Source organism: Octopus bimaculoides, chromosome 23 (assembly GCF_001194135.2).
Source record: "Octopus bimaculoides isolate UCB-OBI-ISO-001 chromosome 23, ASM119413v2, whole genome shotgun sequence".
Taxonomy (NCBI): domain Eukaryota; kingdom Metazoa; phylum Mollusca; class Cephalopoda; order Octopoda; family Octopodidae; genus Octopus; species Octopus bimaculoides.
Genome location: NC_069003.1, coordinates 19,494,037 through 19,514,877, shown reverse-complemented (window position 1 = coordinate 19,514,877; position 20,841 = coordinate 19,494,037). Strand labels below are relative to the sequence as shown.

General features: G+C 36.0%; 1 protein-coding gene across 2 annotated transcripts in view; it reads left to right on the top strand.

The window, feature by feature from the left end:
- The window catches only part of LOC106879042 (multiple PDZ domain protein), a 586,571-nt gene that overhangs the window by 541,193 nt on the left and 24,537 nt on the right, over positions 1-20,841 (top strand). For both annotated transcript variants that reach the window (XM_052975892.1, XM_052975893.1), the window contains 2 exons: positions 2,029-2,108; positions 15,440-15,613. In XM_052975892.1, coding sequence (XP_052831852.1) covers positions 2,029-2,108; positions 15,440-15,613 — 254 coding nt within the window. The remainder of the gene's footprint in view (positions 1-2,028; positions 2,109-15,439; positions 15,614-20,841) is intronic.

Sequence of the window (20,841 nt, the reverse complement as noted above, 5' to 3'; positions counted from 1 at the left end):
AACATGCTTATTGTTTCGGCAATATTGATGGGACCGAAGACGATTACAATGAAAGCTTTCCATTTAATGATAGTTCAAGCTAAAATGGACTTTTATTTTAACAGATAAATACTTTTGATCATTTCAAAGACACATAACTTCCCAGACTATATTCCACTCCACACACACACACACACAACTTTTTTTTCTCCCCTACCTGCCATATTTTCTCTAATGTTAATGATTTCTTTTATTTTCTGAATCTTTTTTTTTAAATTTTGTTCCATTTTGATGGTTGAATATATTTTAAGTTTTCTAGTAATCCACATCAAATGTGTTTCAGTGTGTTCAATTTGTGTGTGTTTGTATCTATAATGTGTTTTATGTGTGTATTTGTAATTATTTTTTTAGGTAAAGACTTTTCTATTTATAAGTGCTTTTATGAAATAAACATACATGTTTTATATATTTATTTGTATGTGTATACATAACCATATGTATACACACACACAGATGTGCATGTATGTGTGTACAGGCATGTAACCATCATGTATTTAGGTATGTGTCTATAAAAACACTTTTTGTGCATATATAAAACTGTTTACAAGAATCAATGTAAATGTGTATCTATGTGATATATATATATATATATATATATATATGCATTATGTGTGTGTGTGATGTAACTGGTTAGATTTTGTAAAACATAAATACTTGTAATCATATCAAAAGCAGATTCCTTTTTCATAGGAAACACGATGTTGTTGTAGTCATTCTGGTTTAAGTTCTTACATGTTAGCAATGTCTTCATCAGAATATTTGTTTTACATTATCCTTGTATGTATGATAATGGTGATGGTTGATGTTTGTGTCCTTTTTCTTTCTTTTGCTCCATGCTTGGATCGGTTGAATGAGACTTGTGTATATGACAAGCTTCATACAGTTTCTCCCTACTGAATTCTCTCAACGTGTTACCAGGCCCTGGGTAACAGTAAAAGATACTTGACCAAGGCACTGCATAATATGATTGAATGCATAACTTGAGAGGTGAACTTCTTAACCACAGTCATACCTTCTGGCATAGGTTGGACAAGGCTTATTATCTTTTATCCTTTACTTGTTTCAATAATTTGACTGTGGCCATACTGGGGCACCACCTTGAAGGGTTTTGGTCAAACGAATCAACTCCAGGACTTAATTTTTTAAAGTTTAGTACCTATTCTATCAATCTCTTTTGCTGAATAGCTCGGTTACTGGGATGTAAACACACCAACATTGGTTCTCAAGTGCAAGACAGACACATACGCTCACACACACACACATACACACACACACAAATGACAGGCTTCTTTCAGTTTCCATTTACCAAATCCACTCACAAGCCTTTGGTCAGCCTGAGGCTGTAGTAGAAGACACTTGCCCAAGGTGCCACGCAATGGGACTGAACTTGGAACCATATGGTTAGGAAGCAAGCTTCTTGCCATACAGCCACACCTGCACCTATTAAAGTATTATTCTAAGGCCTGGTACCTTTCTTTTACTTATTTTTACGTAAAACACCATTTTCCACCTTAGGCTCTACCTTGGCTCATCTGTTCTTACAAGGAATTGGCAATATCTCTTTATTCAGAAATATTTAAGATGACTTCAGAAAGGAGAACAGTTTGATTATTTGAGAAGTGAATATATTTTGCATTTCTAACCCTTGCTTATTGAAATTCTTCATTTGGTCTTTTGAAAATTTGTGTTTGTGTGTGTGTGTGGTCGCCTTTACTTATTAATCCCTTTGGTACTAAACTCCTCTTAGTTCTATGATACAAATTCCTTCTTTTAAAGTGAACTAAATTAAAACCTTCCATCAATATCTTATGTTAATTCATTTTCTGAACTCCAGCTTGGTTTAATGACTTCTTCATTGTTTTCAAACTCAATTCAAACAAAAACAGTATATGTCAACATAAATATGGTAACAAAAGGGTTAAAATTGTTCTGCATTTTCATATGTTTCATGGTAGTCCTTATTATTAAACTTGTTTGTTGTTTGTTTAGGTGGTGATTTGTTGCCTGGAGTGGAGGCAGCAATTAAAGCAACCTGGGAACCAATTGTTGGCAATGATTTTGAAGTTGTGGTAAGTACACTTACATTCTTTAGTGCTTCTCAAAAAACTCTATCTGTCCCTCTTTCACATACATTGCAAGAACTTTTACCATATACTCACATACATGCACAATACACACACTATACATATACAACATACACACACATATACACAAAGCAGTATCATTACCACACAAGGCAAAGGCTGAACAGCATTTCATCTGACTTTACATTCTGTGTTCAAATTCCAGTGAGGTCGACTGCCTTTCATCCCTTTGGGGTCAATAAAATAAGTACCAGTTGCACTCTGAGATCACTGTAATCAGCTTATCCCTCCCCAGAAATTGATGACCTTGTACCAAAATTTGCAACTAATATATTATATTGCCATTACTGCATGAAAAGACAAGTCAAAGACTTATACCCATATTCCATACTTGTATGAGATGACATCAAATTTTACACATATCATTAAGACCTTTTTACAAACTGTGTCTTTCTCCCTGCAAGTATTGACTCACAACAATTCAAAAGGCTTCCATCTCACCAATTTTTAAGAGTCTACAAAATCCATAGTGCAAAAGTAAAATAGTGAAGTCTATGCTTCATTGATGAGATTGTAATAATATCAAAACATGTAGAGTTGTTCCCCACACCTGCTAAAGTAATTTACATAATATTAGTAATACAGATTTGCTTTAGCTTTTGGTTTTTTCTTCACTATGTTTTTATTTCTAGTTATATTTATTAATACTCCCTATATTAATAAACATTTTAACAAACTTAGGTTCTACTTGACCATAGAAGATGCATGTGTTCATTATTCTTTACTTCCCTTTTTTACCATTTAATTAGGAGGGAAACAGCAGTGCCCATCAACATCTACAATACCCTTATAACTAATTTAATCCTTTAGCATCTAAATTGGTCCCATCCTACCCAAATATTCTACCGTGTCTTATGTTCAAATGGGTCAGATCTAGTTTCTCACACCTACCCTCCAAAGTCATTTTTAAAATAAAACAATCACATCATTGAAATCTCAAAGTTATGAGATGATGCCTGTTTAATTCAAAACAATGTGATGAAATTAGCATTGCATTTGAGTGATCTGAATGTTAAAGGGTTAATAAAGGTTTTCTATCAAACTAGAAACCTGGTCTGAATATTTGCAACAGAGTTGACACAGCTAAAAGCACCTAAGGTACTTGGTAGTGGAGCGTGAAACCAGGTATTGGATTCACTGGGAATGGTGCAATTTGATCTCAGGATACTGAATTTCACAAAAGAGATGACAAACGAATGTGAGAAGTTGCAGGATGGTGGATTAGAGAAGATGCTTCCAAGCTGTGAAAGCATGGAATAACAGACATAAGAGTGACAATAGGTGCAGGCATGGCTGTGTGGTAAGAAGCTTGCTTCTCAGCCACTTGGCTCTAGGGTCAGTCCCACTGAGTAGCACTTTGGGTAAGTGCCTTCTATTATGGCCTTGTGTTGACCAAAGTGGGTTTAGTAGATGGAAATTGAAAAAAGCCTATCATATATATGTTTGTGTGTGTTTGTTCCTCCACCACTGCTTGACAATCGGTGTTGGTTTGGTAATGTTCCCATAACTTACCAGTTCAGCAAGAGAGACTGATTGAATAAGTACCGGGTTTTAAAAAAAGAAGTAGTGGGATTGATTCATTCAACTAAAAACTCTTCAAGAGAGTGCCCTAGCATGGCCACAGTCTAATGACTGAAACAAGTAAAAGATTTTAAAAAAGTGATAAAAGATGTGTGTTGTGTCTATACATGAGTGTAGTGTGTGCTTTAAATTATGAAATTATATTTGAGAATAAAATCTATTGGGAGTCTTTTAAGTTTTAGTTGTCTAAATTTAAAATGTATTGGTTAAATATCAACATGAAGAATCGGCGTTTCATGGGTATTGACAGCAGAAAATGATAGAAAAGCTACGTTGTTCCACCTGTTGTTTGTGTTAATGTGAATTGAAAACAACTGATACATAACAGCAGATACAACATAACACACCTTGAAATCAATACTGGGACAAAGCTTTCAGATTAATTGAGATATGTAGTTTGAAACATTGTAATTTCTCTTTTTTTTTTTTTTCTCACCAAAGCAATTTGCAAAATACATTGTTGTTTAACTTAACAGCACGTATTTCACTGTCATGCAAAGACATGCGTGTTAAATGAAATTAGAGACACATACAATTATTTTTGCTGCCAAGCAAATGTTCTGGAGATTAAAATGAAGCTGCAAGTTTTTGTTGTTGTTTTATATATATGTTTGTGTTCAGTTTTTGTTTGTATTTTCCCCCTGTGTTTTGTGATTGTAATAATTACAGATAAATCAGGTATGTAAATAGATAGATAGACAGACATATCTACATTGACATACTGTTAGGATTATGTGCAAAATAGGTATATAGGTAAAAATAGGTATATTGTTTGAAGTCATTTTGAGAGAGAGAGATGAACAGATAGATAAAAAGAAAGGTTTATGTGCAAGTAGGTAAATAGGTAGATTGGTTGTAAAGTAGGTAGCCAAAGAAAATTAAAAGATTTCTCTAAACTAATGCCATGATTTTGAAATGGTTTGCATGGTTCCACACAGTCTGATCTAAAACTGCCATTTGTTTTTCCAATTCCAGCAAAATTTTCTAATTTTCACATACATGATTTGCTTCCTAAATAATACATTTTATATGAGAGAGAGTAGACATGTAAATATATTTTTCTAAACCTAATTACTTGTGTGAAGCTTTCTTTGTATTTTTTATTATTTCATGTTTGTAAAATCTATGTATGTGTCTATATGTGTGTAAGAATGAGAGTAAATTTGTAGATAAATGGATCGATTAATTAAGTTTTAACTCAGGAAACAACACCTATGAATTATCACTATTATTATTAACACTGTGAGCTTGCAGAATTGTTTGCATGCCAGACAAAATGCTTATCAGTGTTTCATCTGTCTTTACGTTCTGAGTTCAAATTTTGCCAATGTCAATTTTTCCTTTCATCCTTTCAGGATCAGTGTAATCAACTAGCTTCCTCCCCACTGAAAAATCAGGCCTTGTACCTATAGTGGAGAAGATTATTAGTGAAACACTGAGGTCAATGTAATCGACTAGCCCTCTTCCCCAAAATTTCAGGACTTGTGCCTATAGTTGAAAGGACTATTATTAAGATGGTAAGCTGGCAGGACTATTAACATGCTAGACAAAAAGCTGTTAAGAATTTTGTCTGTCTACGTTCTGAGCTCCAATTCTACAAATTTGCCTTTCATCCTTTCAGAATTGATAAAATAAGTACCAGTCAAGTACTGGGGCTTCAATGTAATCAACTTCCCCCTCCCCTCAGAAACAACTGGCCCTGTACCAAAATTTTAAATCATTACTATTATTATCATTATTGCCTTCTTCCCCAAAATTTTTGGTATTGTGCCTGTTGTAAAAAGGATTATTAAGGCAGTAAGCTGGCAGAATTGTTACTGCATCAGATGAAATGCTTAGTGGCATTTCGTCTGCCTTTATGTTCTGGGTTCAAATTTTGCCAAAGTCAACTTTACTTGCATCCTTTTGGGGTCAATATAATCAACTAGCATCTTCTCCACAAAATTTCAGGTTTTGTGCCTATTGTAGAAAGAATTATTATTATTATTAAGGCAGCAAACTGACAGAATCTTTAGCACACTAGATATAGTGCTGAACAGCATTTCGTGTCTCTACATTCTGAGTTCAAACTCTAGTCTGCTTTGTTGTTCATCCTTTTGAAGTAAATAGAATAAGTACCAGTTGAGCGCTAGGGTCAATATGATCGATTTACCCCCTCCTCGAAGATTGTTGGCCTTATGCCAAAATTTGAAACCAATATTATTCTATATCTGATGTCACTAAAATATTTTTATACACACCCAGAAAGGGAGTCTGTATACATGATGCCTCTCAATTGTCAGGTTAATTTCTTGTTCACTTCATACTTTTTATTGTTACATTGACATTCCTAATTTCTGCCTCTTCTTTTACATCATCAAATATTTTTCCTATATGCACACACTTCACACTAACTGCCCATAGCAGAAAAAATATTATTATTATTATTATTATTATTATTATTATTATTATTATTATTATTATTATTATTTCATATACACACAGCTGATCAGCCTGTTGGCAAAAAGGGAAACAAGATACATGCAAAAAGTAAAATAAAGATTTAAGTTTCTTTTGAATAATTTGAATATTGGAAACAACATATGTCTCTACTATGCATCAAAGTTATAAACATTTGAATAAACCTTCCACTTTACAAACTATGAAAGCTTCTCAACACTATTTTAGATGGTTGTGATAAAGAGATAGTGAAATAAACACCAGAGATGCTTTGTCCCATGCAGGAACTACTCAAAGGTTCTGCAAGTACTTCTGAGTCTGTCACAGTGCTGGAAACTCTTGCATATCATTATTAGGTGTCCCATGGTCACAAACGTTTCAGCCTTTAGCTTGTATGCTTTGCCTGAGTGGTGCAGTGAAGACTGAACTATCCTTTGCCGACGGAAGGGTTCTACTTGAAGTATTTGATCAGCCATAGCCACCTTGAGCTTGTTGCAGCTGCTGTGCTTGTCTCCTTGATGGCTTTCTTTAGTTATCTGGCTTCCAGACCTATCTTTTGGTGGAAATAGTGCGTTGATCCAGATGGGAAGTCAATATCCATGGGGAATGAGGCTGCATGCTATCCCTTGACAAAATCCTGATATTTGGTTTTCTTTACCTGGTGGGAAATATTAAGTCTATCCTCCCTGGGTATTGTGAGTTCGATTATGATGACTGTTTTTGTATTTCTGGAGAACAAGAATGGTGATGTTGCTGCTGTCTCCTCTGAGACAACAAGTCTTCTCATCAGGTCCACTTGTATCTCCCAGTCTGAGACTGAATGCAAAATAGAAAATGGGTCCCCTGCAATTGCTTTCATCTTGGGAGCCTTGTCGCTTCCCTTTAGGAATTTGATACACTTTGGTGGTGGTGGTGGTGGCAGCGACAGGGGTCGGGGTGTTTGTTAACATTCATTTTTTGCAGATCTGTCCACTTGACGATTTCTGTAAAGATCTTGTAATGTCTCCGCTTGTATCAGCCTTTTTCCAGTACCCTAAAGCATCCAGTCAAAATGTGGTTCCACACTGCTTACAGGATGAGTCTTCTTTTTTGCCCCATATCTTAAGGTTATTTGGGGTTGGTAAGAGGTCAGTGACAACACGACAGAGGAATGAGTCTTCCCTGGTTAGTGCCCCAAAGTTTCTTCCTCAACAGTGGGTACTCGAGTACTTGGTCCCTAATGAGCAAGCCCTCCTACCTTCACTCAGTGATCCTCCTCTGTTGAATCACAGATCCTTTTCACTATGACCTCTCTCTTGCTCCTGGTACTGTTATTTTTCCATCTCTTGGCACTGTAGTTGCCAAGTCAAGGCCATCTTCAGCAGACTACTCCAACAATCTCATGGTGTTTCTAGTATGTCTCTGCTTCCTTCATTTTCTGACATACTTTATGGTCTTGTTGATGTGTCTGACTTTTTATCCTCAAACAGAAGCAATGTACTGATTGCTCTTGCGTTTGAATTCCTCCACCATTGATGAAATAGATAGGTGGAGCCTAAAGGTCTTGCTGTACTGATTGACTACAGGGAACACCCAGCCACCTTCACATTAATTTACTGCACAGCCTCTCCATTGTCTCAACATGAGTCATAGCAAAGTTATAAAGCAAAAATAGTCACTGCAGTCTAGTTGTGACATCATATTGGAAGCATCATTCCTTGAACTTCGAAGCAGCTCGATTTTATCTACTACCCTCAGCCAGTTGTCTAGTTGGGTCTTAGTATCTTTTGCACTGCTAATATCCTTAAGGGTAATTTTTCCCATGACATTCTTTATCACTCACAGAATGATGGAAGGCAAAGTTAACCTGGCAGGAGTTGAACTAGGAATTTAAAGAGCCAGAACAAGGTGTAGCTGTGTGGTAAGAAGCTTGCTTCCCAACTACATGGTTCCAGCTTCAGTCCCATTTATGGTACTTCCGGCAAAGCTTTGTGAGTGGATTTGGTTGGCAGAAACTGAAAGAAGCCCATTGTATATATATATGTATATCAATGTGTATCTGTCGTTATCCATCACCACCGCTTCACAATCAGTGTTGGTTTGTTTACACCTCCATAACTCAGCAGTTCAGCGAAAGAGATCAATAGAATAAGTACCAAGCTGAAAATAAAAAGTACTGGGGCGAATTCATTTGACTAAAAGTCCTTCAAGGCAGTGCTCCAGCATGGTCACAGTCTAATGACTGAAACAAGTAAAAGATAACAGACAAAAAATAAACAGGCAAATCATTTGGTATTTAGTCTAATCAAATAGTTCTTTCTACTATAGGTACAAGGCCTGAAATTTGTGAGGGAGATGGATATTCAATTATATTGATCCCAGTACTCAATTGAAAGGATGAAAGGCAAAGTCAACCTCGGTGGAATTTGAACTAAGATCACGAAGCCAGAAGAAATGCCACTAAGCATTTTTGTTCCATGTGCTAACAATTCTCCCAGCTCAACACCTTTGTCTAATCAAATAATGGGAGCCTGTTGACTAAGAATTCTGTAGTTTGAACCCTGCACCAATGTATTTCTGACTGATAACATTTTTATGCCTTTTTCATATTCTATCCACTTCCTATGACTTTAAAATTCTTCTTCTTTTCCTCTCTATGTTCTCTTTTTCTCTGTCTTCTCCTGATCATTACACCTTTCTGTCTTCTCTCCCCCTCCTTTCTCACTCTTTTTCTCCTCCTCCCTTCTTTTGGCTTCTGTCTTCTGCTGTGGTCATCCCTCTTCTTCCATCTATTCTTCAATGACAGACATATTATTCAGAAGAAAACTAAAAAGAAGTTGTGGTATTGTTTATGCCTGTTTCTGTATAGTTTCAGTGTTATCAATGAGACTTTTTCACACCACTGAACCCACTCACTACTCCATTATTGTCATTGATAAAAGAGTATAAAGCTATGTAATCAAGGAGCCAAGTGCAGTGAATGAAAACAAGAGAATTAAATTTCCCACAAGCATTGTTGCTTGTTTTCATTCATCATCTTTCCATTTGGTTGTTTCTACCATCAGCTCATATGCAAGTCTTCTGCATTCAAATACACACGTACATTGATGCTCACACATGCACATACAGTCACTAGTTATATGCACACACAAAGTTGGTAGTCACTGTAACATACAACTATTAGTTACAACTTTCTATTAATTACTTAAGTTTCTGTGTGTCAACAAGTTAACGAGCCAGTTTAATACAAATGGAAGGTAATTACAGCTCCACTAACCTTTATTTATTTATTTTTTATTTATTTATTCATTTATTTGCACCAAGGATGATTAATAATGAAATCTTTCACTCACTTCTATTTTGTTCCATCAGGATAGTTAAGCATAGTGGAATACTTTATTCATTTATTTGTTTATCTCTATAGACTTTACTTTATAGATGCTTGGGTATTTGTTTACCTTCTCTCAAAGCAAAAATAATTTCAATAGGTCAAGAATTCATCTTGTACAGTATTTATTACCTTTCTTTATCTTTTGGTCACTTCAAATTAATTCTTTTAGTTTATTTTTCTTTTAATTATTCAAATTATCCTAGGACATAAACATTCTCTAGTGTTTTTATATGTGTTAGTCTTATGCTTGTACATTGCAAATACAATCTGTAAGTGGAATAGTAAAAATATGCAAGACTTTTCTCAAGTTCAAAATGTGACATTGTTTTTATTATCAATGTTCCAATAATGGAGTTTTGTATCTTTATTAGAAACCAGCTCCTTCTTTACAGGAAGATTTCAAATAATTAAAAATAGAAGAAAATATATAGGCACAGTTATGGCTGTGTGGTAAGAAATTTGTTTCCTAACTACATGGTTATGGGTTCAATCCCACTGTGTGGCACCCTGGACAAGTGTCTTCTACTATAGCCTTGGGCCAACCAAAGCCTTGTGAGTGGATTTCGTAGACAGAAACTTTATGTGTATGTGTCTTTGTGTCTTTGTTTGTCCCCCTTCCCACTGCATGACAACCGGTGTTGGTGTGTTTACCTTAGCAGCTCAGCTAAAGTGATGAATAGAATAAGTACTAGGCTTTTAAAAAAATAAGTACTGGAGTTGGTTCGTTCAACTAAAATTTCTTCAAGGTGGTGCCCCAGCATGGTTACAGTCTGATGACTAAAACTAGTAAAATTTATTTATATATATATATTTAGATATATATATATATATATATATATATATATATGTGCACAGGAGTAGCTTTGTGGTAAGTAGCTTGCTTAGAAACCACTTGGCTCCAGGTTCAGTCCCATTGCATGGCACCTTGCCCAACCAAAGCCTTGTGAGTGGATTTGGTAGACGGAAATTGAAAGAACCCTGTCGTGTATGTGTGTATGTATATATATATATGTTTGTGTCTGTGTTTGTCTCCCCACACACACATACACACACTATCACTTGACAACTGGTGTTGATGTGTTTATGTCCCTGTAACTTAACAGTTCAGCAAAAGAGACCAATAGAATAAGTACTAGGCTTACAAAGAATAAGTCCTGGGGTTGATATATTGACTTAAAGGTGGTGCTCCAGCATTGCTGCAGTCAAATGACTGAAAAAAGTAAAAAAAAAAGTATATACATACATACATACAAGCAAACATATAAGTATGTCACATTGGAAGAACATTAGAGTTAAAACTCTACGTAAAATAAGATTAACTTGAATCTGTAGCCTACTTGTGGCAAATTTTTCAAAGTCAGGTCAAGGTGGTTATAAATAAGTCAATGGAATCATTAAGGCAAGCAGTGAGCTGTAAAAATATGAGAAACCACCAAATTTATTTGACTTCTTTTCTGAAATTTAAAGAAACTGTTGCTAATTTTGCCAGAAAAAGTTGTTGCAAAATATGTAGTTATATATGTATCTAATAACACACGCACGCACACACGCACACACACACACACACACACACACACACACACACACACACACACACACACACTCTCTCTCCCTCCCCCCCCTCTCTCTCTCATCCATTTTTCAAATAACAGATCTCTTATTACATGTCTTTGAAGGCACAAAAGCAGCAGATAATTTGACAGGAGAAATTGCTGCTTCACTATTTCTGGTTCTGCAGCTGTGTGGAGAAGCACTAATGTGCATAAATACATGGATGCATGCATCCATATTATCTGTATTTATCTGTCTGTCTCACACACATAGGCATAAACACAATGTGTTTGGCTCAAGGTTGTAGTAGAAGACATACACTTATGATGCCACAAAGTGGGACTCAACCCAAAACCATGAAGATGCAAAGCAAATTTCTCATAGTTATGCCTGCACCTATATATATATATATATATATATATATATATATATAAAACAAAGTTATTTTATTCCACACAGGTGGAAATATAAGAAAAATAGAAGTTGAGAATGCACTAAGAATAGTTAAAATACTTTTTCTTATTAATATATTTAAAGTTTTAATTGATTTCAAAGTTTACACTGCTTTTCAAAAAGTTCAAATAGAAAGACATGGCTTATGTCGTAGCTGTCTTGCTTCTGACTAGTGTTTGAAGCTTGCCCTAATTTTATAGGGCGTTCATGGCTCAAATTAATATATGTTTTGAATAGGATTTAATTGGTAGAGGATACTCACATGACTGATCTTAAAAATGTTTGTAGGTTCCCTACTACATCCCTGTGTGTTAATATCAAGTGACAAATTTTAGTGTCCTAAGTTAAGGCTGACACGGTTGACTGAACATGTCCAAACAATCAATGCTCTGAATGTTTTCTGTCAAGTGTTTGTAGAGAATGAACATGTGATTAAGTTTATAACCTTTTGTATGTTTCCCACTACGTCCGTGCACTAGTGTTGTATGACAGTATATTTGGTACCTAAAAAGAAGGCTGATATGGTTGAGTGAACATGTTTAGTTATAATCAAGGCACTCCAAATTTAATCTGTCTGGTGGGAGAGTGGACAGGAATTGTTTGTTTGTACTGCAGTGGCTAAAGTTTAGGTTGTTAGCTGTGTAGGTTCTTCATGCTAAGTGGCAGAATGAGTTTTGTGTGTGAATAGTCATTTGTGTATGTACTCTGTTAAAATTTGTTAAATCTTGGTTTGTACTTTTGTATGAAAGTATTTTCTTTGTTTATCCTTGCTTCATCTGTGATATTCACTGAACATAAGTAGAGTAGGAAGACCTGGAATTTGGGGGACTTATTTTTTGTACATATGTCTATGTGTCCACTCATTGGAATCTGTTTAGTGATGGGGTCTCGTACTTGTTGTCAGTGAATGGTCAGTCTATTTCTTAGAGTAAGCTTTGTTTGTAACTATGTAATCTTCATTACAGCCTTGACATTTGATAGCGTATATTAAATTTCTTGAAGAACATATAAAGTGATTCTTTTACGGTAAAAATCTGTCCTGATTTGAATTTGTATGTTGTATCTCCAATAAGGTTGATGCAAGTCCTGCAATTGGGGTAGCCATACCTTTTCACTGTTAGTGTAGGAATTGTAGAAGGTAATTTAGCACATGTGAGGAATTTTTTGACAGACTTTGATTGTCTTTTACTGTTGATTATTTTGTGTATTATGATTCTTAGGTCTTGTTTTAGCAATGGGATGTTCTGGTGGATAATATTGTAAACCTCTGTTTCTTGGCTTGTGTGTTGTAATAAATAGTAGAGTATTTGATGTATTTTTCATAGTTCTTTGACATTTATTGCTTTGGCACATCCTATTCCATTGTCTATTATCATTAATGGATATTGTCTTTTAAGTAATACTTGTGTTAGTTCCTGAAGTCTTTTATTGTGAGTTTAGACATGCTCAGTCAATCATGTCAGCCTTAACTTATGACGCCAAACATTGTCACTTGATACTAACACAGGGATGTAGCGGGGAACCTAGAAAAATTCATAAGACCAGTCACGTAACTATCCTCTACCAATCAAATCCTATTCAAAACATATACTAATTTGAGCCATGAACACCCTATAAAAATAGGGTAAGTTTCAAACACTAGTCAGAAGCAAGACAGCTACGACATAAGCCATGTCTTTCTATTTGAACTTTTTGAAAGTGTGTAAACTGTGAAACCAGTTAAAACTATAAATATATTAATAATAGAAAATATTTTAACTATTCTCAGTGCATTTTCAATTTCTAGTTTTCCTATATATATATATATATATATATAAATATATGCCATCATGGAAAACAGATATTGTGATGATTGATATATGTATATGTGCACGTATGTATACACACACATACTGTTATAAACTTCTAAAAGCAATAAGCTGAAATTAAGGTCAATTGAATATCATATATGCCATCCCTATGAAAAGAAGCATATTTTTATTAAATTGCAGTTGCATTGTTCTTTTGATTGATTTTTCATAGATAATTAATATCCCTTTATTAGGCAAGTGTGTTATTTCTATTCTTCCAGGGTGTCATTCCCCTTTATAGTCTCTTACATTGTTTATTGTTGTTATCTAGATTGATTACAGTTACTGCATTTATAAGCATTCAACACCTTCGTTAGTCATGAAAACTGAGGAGCCTCTAATAAGATGCTTGGCATGCTAGAAATACAGCCAAATTTCCCTCAAATAATAACTTGGTGCAATAGTTCCTTATCTAGAATTTGCATACTCATGGGGAAGTGGGGGAATAATGGTAGTACTGGTGTGGGGGGAGTTTTGAGTTGTGTTGAAAATTTAAACAGCTGTTATATAAATACTCATCATCATTTTAACGTCCACTTTTCCATGCTTGCATGGATTGGACAAAATTTATTGAGGCAGGTCATCTATGGCCTGATGTCCTTCCTATTGCTAACCTTCACCTATTTCTAAGCAAGGTAATTCTTCCCCATGGCCAGACATGTTCTTGCAGAATATTGAAAATGAATGACACTGCATGTATGGCAGTGACAATCATTTACAACTGTTATACAATGTCAAAACTAGGAAACACTCACACATATGTATATATATGTGTGTGTGTAAACGTATACAATGGGCTTCTTTCATTATTAAGACAACAACCTGGCAGAATTGCTGGAATGGCATTTCTTCTAGCTCTTTACATTCTGAGTTCAAATGCTGCCAAGGTCCACTTTGCCTTTCATCCTTTCAGGGCCAAAAAAACGAGTACCAGTCAAGTACTGACATCAATGTAATCAGCTTACTCCACCTCTCAAATTTGCTGGCCTTGTGCCTAAACTAAAAATAAATTATTATTATTATTATTTTTGAGTGAGAGAACAATGCATACCATCAGAGTAATACTGGGATACAATATGCAAAGCCCAATATACCCATCATGACTACTTGTCTGATAAGGCACATGCATCACAACCATATGTGTGTGACATGGTGATTTCATGTCAAGATGCACAGTGCATGACCTTGCAGGTGGAGCCCAATTAGAATTTTCTTCAGGTTGAGTAGCCCAACCCGCACAAAAGGTCTCTGATTAAGGGTCGTTTAAGGATGATGAACGAAACACCGATGTTTCCAGGAGTGAGTTATTCAATTCTCAAAAAATTCCTCTCAACACATGACTTTGATGCTCCCCTACTATCCTTGCTCATGATCAGAGATGCACATATCATCAGCCACTAAAGGACATGCTCAACTGATTAAGTTTAAGCAACTTATCAGCAAATCTATGGTATTGAGAATATTTGTTGTAGCCCATCTTTTATACCAAGACAAAATATGTACACGTTAAACTTCCGATCAGGAAATATCTTGTGATATTTGTTCCTGTTCTTTAATTTCTGAATTTAAATCCTGCCAAGATCAGCTTTGCCATTCATTCTTTTAAGGTCAACAGCATAAAGTACCTGAGTCAGTGTAATTGACTAACACTTCCTCCCTTCAAAATTGTGAGCTTTCTACCTAAATTAGAAACAAATGTGTTATTTTTGTTGTTGTCAAAAGGCAGCCAGCTAGTAGAACCATTGGTATGTTGGGTGAAGCACATTTCTCCTGCCTTTATATGTTCTGAGTTCAAAGACTACTGAGGTCAACTTTGCCTTTCAGCTATTCAGGGTCAATAAAATAAACTACTAGTCAAATGCTGGGAATGATGTAATTGGCTGCACCCTTCTTCTGAAAATTGCTAACCTTCTGTCAGAATTAGAAACAATTGCTGTTGTTGTTGTTGTTTTCACTTTGTACATCACATTTTTATGGAATATTGAAGAAAAGCATTTCTTATTACTTGGCAGGTTGCCCAGCTGTCTAAATTTCGTGAAGGAGGAGGTCTTGGTATCAGCTTAGAAGGTACCGTAGATGTGGAGAATGGTGTAGAGATGCGACCGCATCATTTTATTCGATCAATACTTCCAGCTGGTCCTGTCGGTTGTAATGGTCAGCTCATCAGTGGTGATGAGCTCCTTGAGGTAAGACTTTTTTTTATGCTTTATTGCAGTATTTCTGATATTGTTGTTAATGTCTGAGTCAACCACAGTCAAACAGATCCATAATCAAAGACATTCCAGTCCTTGATCATCATATTAATTTTACTTTCATCATCATCATCATCATCATCATCCTTATTTAACTTCCTCTTTTCCATGCTGGTATGGATTGGATGGTTTGATATGAACAGATAATCCAGAGGGCTATATCATGTTCTAATGTCTGCTTTGGTCTGGATTTTACTACTAGATGCCTTTCCTAACATCACTCACTTTCCAGTCACATCAATCACTTCACATTTTACATTGTACCAGCACCAGTGAGGTCATCAAATATCCACAAAGTAGGACCCCCACCCACAGCTGAATAGGGAGAAAAGAATTGAGGGATAAAAACCAGATAGTGGGGTAGGACCAGGTGTCTTGCAGAAGCATTGGATACATGGCTTGCCCATCTGGAAGAAGACAGAAAGAGAGATGTAAGGCCAAGGTACAAGACAAATACGAAAGACAGAATAGGTTAGAGGAGTGTAATTGCACTAAGTGAGAATAGTGTGACTGACGGTTAGAGATAGGGAATGAGTTGGGTGCAAAGAATATCAGTTCAGTAGAGAGGAAGAAGGAATACATTATCTAAAGTATTCTTTTCTTTAAGACCATTATGATTCGAGAGAGATTTGGCTGCTATTTCTTGCAGGTCAAGTCACTATGTAGGAGGTCCTTCTGTCTTGCAGAACTGCTATTGTATATTACCTATGCATCTGCAAGTAATTTGTTTGATGAATTCTATAAACAAGAACTGCCATTCTTGTTTAGGTTCATTGATCTGGGGCAGCAACTTTGACTGAAGAGACACAACCAGGTTGAAACACCAGTATTTCAAAGTCCTCCTCCTACATCAATATATTGAGTGTGTTATCAATACACTTTATCTGAAAAAAGAAGGTTTTCTCTGAAGTGAATATCATATTCATATTTAACTTTACCAGAACATATTGTGGATAAGTATGTATATTATTGTTTTGTTTCTTACTGTTTTACAATTGTAAGGTAATTTATTATATGTGTTAAGGGCAGCCTTTGGTAAACCGAATCACATGATAGTAGTAATTTGTCATGCATCTAAAAAGAACGGTCTTCAGCTGCCTACCATTACATATGCATCAGAAACATGGACGATCAACAAGAGCATTGAAAATAAATTAAGAGCAACACAAAGAGCCATGGAAAGGAGAATGCTGATGATTAACAAAACAGATATGTGGAAAAACAACAGGAAAAGAGTGGCAACAGGTTTAACGGATATTGTGTAGAAAATAAAAACTATGAAATGGTCTTTTGTGGGACATGTGTTTAGAAGAAATAGCTAGAATAGCAAATTGACAGAATGGACACCACATCCAGAAAAAAGGAGGGGAAGACCATGCAGAAGTTGGAATGAAGACTTTGTTAAATTCTTTGGCACCCAAACATATGGATAAGGAAAACATCAGACCATGGTTGGTGGAGATAACATACTGAGTCATTCATCCACTAGTTGATTGACCATTTATAAGGATGATGTTGTATATATGTGTGTATATATACATGTATGTATTATAAATGTACATATGTGTGTGAGTGTGTATAGATACAATGATCCAAATAAACAGATAAAACTCCTTGGGTTTGATATCTGTTTATTTGCATCATTGTCTCTTTGTGTATGAATGTGTTTGTGTATGTGAGTGTGTATACACAGTCTTCTGCACTGCTTCCATCTACCAAATTTCCCTCACAAGACACTGTCAACCCGAAGCTAAAGGAGAAACTTGTCCAAGAGACTGCTCAGTGGGCCCAAACTGGGATCCTTGTGGCTGCAAAGTGATTTTTCTAATGTTTTACAGGAATATTTAATACCCCATAATATTAGATAGTTATTTCATGTTATTAATGCCAGAATATAGTAAGTCAAATTTGACTCCCTTAGGCTGGATTTGAACTCAGAACATAAAAAGACTATCACTGAATACCATAAAGCATTTTCATCTGATGCTCTAAAAATTCTGCCAATCCACCATCACCACTTTCACCCATACCTGACTTTTATGAATCTGTTTACTGTGAAGTTTTAGTTGCTGTCTGGAATCTATAGCTTACGAGATGCCCTGGCTTATCAAATATTCTGGATGAAGTGTATTAGAGATTATATGCAGAGGTTCTTTGATTATTATTAGTTTTTTGTTTTGTTGTTGCTTATATATATAGTTTATTCTTCTCATTACACTGCAGCTCGTTAGCTGAGCAATAGTAATACTTTGTGTGAGATATCTCAATGCATTTCTCCTATTTGTAGTCTTTTATTCCTTTCATCTATACACCTATACATACATTCAAATACACACACACACACACACACACACACACACACACACACACACACACACACACACACACACACACACACACACGCGCGAGACTCCCAGCTACTTTGGATTTATGGCTAGCATTAATGTTGAGCGGTTTCTAGCTTTTATGGTTACTACTTGTGATGTTTGCTCTCGTCCATTCTGTTATGACAAAGCAGTTGAACAGGACTTGGATCACAAAAGGGTTGATGGTCCTCTATTTTGTTTGAACTTGATTCTGCTTTTAGTTTCCAGAATCAATTCAAGTTTTTGTTTTGTTATTTTTTTCTTTTTCTGTTCTTTTTGCTCTTATTTTTACATGTATTTTTATTTTATTGTATTCCATTTTATATTTTCAAATTTGTGAACAATAACGTTGTCATTGGTTACAGGTTTCTAAACAGGTCACAATCACTGATTCATTGCATTTACAATGACAAAAAATGACTAGAGAATGTTCATTCTTTGATATACATAGGCAGTTGCATGCACACACACAAACACACACGCATGTAGACAGACAAAAGTACAATTTCAATCTGCTTAATTCCACTAACAAAGTAGCCATCCACATTTATAGAAATTACTTTACAATGGTAGCACACAGAGATTGAACCTTGAGGGTAACCAAATACTTCCTCTTTAGGAAAACAAATGAATGGTTATAATGCTCCTGCTTTTCCAAAGATTTAAATCTCTGAGAATGAATGGAAGTAACTCCAAGAAATATCTCAAGCTTTGCCTTGTTCTTTCTCGGATGTTATTCTGTAACTTGTACTGCTCAGCCATGTGACTCATTTTTGTCAACTCTGAACAAATTTATGATCAAAGGTGTTCCAACCATGACCAACCTGTCTTTTTTTTACTGTTTAGTACAATGTGAATATTCTCTTTAAAGAAAGGTGTATGTGTGTGATTTTGAGGGGAATCTGGCTGCTAATTTCTTGCAGGTTAAAGGCTTTGAGTTAGTTAAAAGCACAATTGCAAGTTAAGGGCAATCAAACCATTTTATTTGTGTTTGTATTTAGTTTGAAGTATTATTGTTCTCACTTCAAACCTTAATGGAATCAACTTAATATTTCACTCACCTGGGTTCTGGAAAATATAAACACCACCAACATACAGGAGGGAAGTTTGGTTAAAGGAATCTTTTAATAAATTCTTCAGAAGAGTAAGGTGACAGTATCCATAACGTTTGCCTGTGTTCCCAGATGGAGGATATTGGTGTTGCCAGTGGTTAATTTGAATATTGTCTTGGCCACTGAGTGGATAGGGAGGAATTTCCAGATGGTTGCATTTTGGAAAAATATGGAAAATTCAGTGAACAGTTTTTTATGAGATTCTCTGAGATGAGACACAGCAGAAGTGATAGGAAGAGATGTAAGTGTAGATTAACTAGGACTGAGTGGATGGGATATGCAGTATGTTGGTTAAACTCATGAGTAAATTAATTGTAATTAGCCAAATGAAGCCTTCATTTGGATGTTGTCAAGAATATTTGTGTGTGTAACTCACATCCATCAAACCTAGAAATGGAGCAAGGACCACATCAAGGCTTTTGAATTCAGTATTTTTGACTCTCATGGCAACATGTTCCTACTTGTCTTTTTCATATGTACTAGCTTTAACTTTCCTTTAACCCAGGGAGACCAAGGTGGGATAAACCCCTTGATAAGTACGAGACCCAACCAAGGTGGCTCATATCAGTCCTGACTTTTATCTTTTACTTGTTTCAGTCATTTGACTGCAGTTATAAGCTGGGACCCGAACTTGAAGAATTTTAGTTTAAATGAACCAACCATTCCTATTTTTCTGTTATTTATTCTATTGGTCTCTTTTGCTATACTGCTAAGTTTTGTTAGCACTCTGTTGCTTACGACGACAAGGGTTCCAATTGATCCGATCAACGGAACAGCCTGCTCGTGAAATTAACGTGCAAGTGGCTGAGCACTCCACAGTCTGCTGCCCTAACCACTGGGCCATTGCGCCTCCACACTGCTAAGTTATGAAGACATAAACACACCAACACCATTGTCAAATGGTAGCAGTGGGGGACAAACACAGACACAAAGGCATGCACGCACACACACACACACACACACACACACACACACACACACACAGGCTTCTTTTAGTTTCTGTCTCTCACATCCACTCACAAGGTTATAGTAGAAGACTTGCCCAATGTGCCATACACTGGTACTGAAGCTTGAACCATGCAGTGAGGAAGTGAACTTCCTACCACACAGCTATGCCTGCACCTACTGTTTTGAATTTTTTATGTTGCTGGATCCATATTCCATACAAAGCAGCAACACTGTCTAAAGTTTGTGAAAAGTACTCTAATGTGAGTCTTTGATTTATCTGTGTGGCACCTCATCAGTGCTCAAGTATTTTCTGCTCATGAATAAGAAGTCCTAGTTTATTTGTTTTTGTTTTTTACAATACTGTTTTGGTGATGTTATATATATATACATATATATATATCATCATCATCATCATCGTCGTTTAACGTCCGCTTTCCATGCTAGCATGGGTTGGACGATTTGACTGAGGACTGGTGAAACCAGATGGCTACACCAGGCTCCAATCTGATTTGGCAGAGTTTCTACAGCTGGATGCCCTTCCTAATGCCAACCACTCAGAGAGTGTAGTGGGTGCTTTTTACGTGCCACTGGCACGAAGGCCAGTCAGGTGGTACTGGCAACGGCCACGCTCAAAATGGTGTATTTTACATGCCACCTGCACAGGAGCCAGTCCAGCAACACTGGTAACGATCTCGCTCGAATGTCTTTACACATACCACCGGCCCAAGTGCCAGGA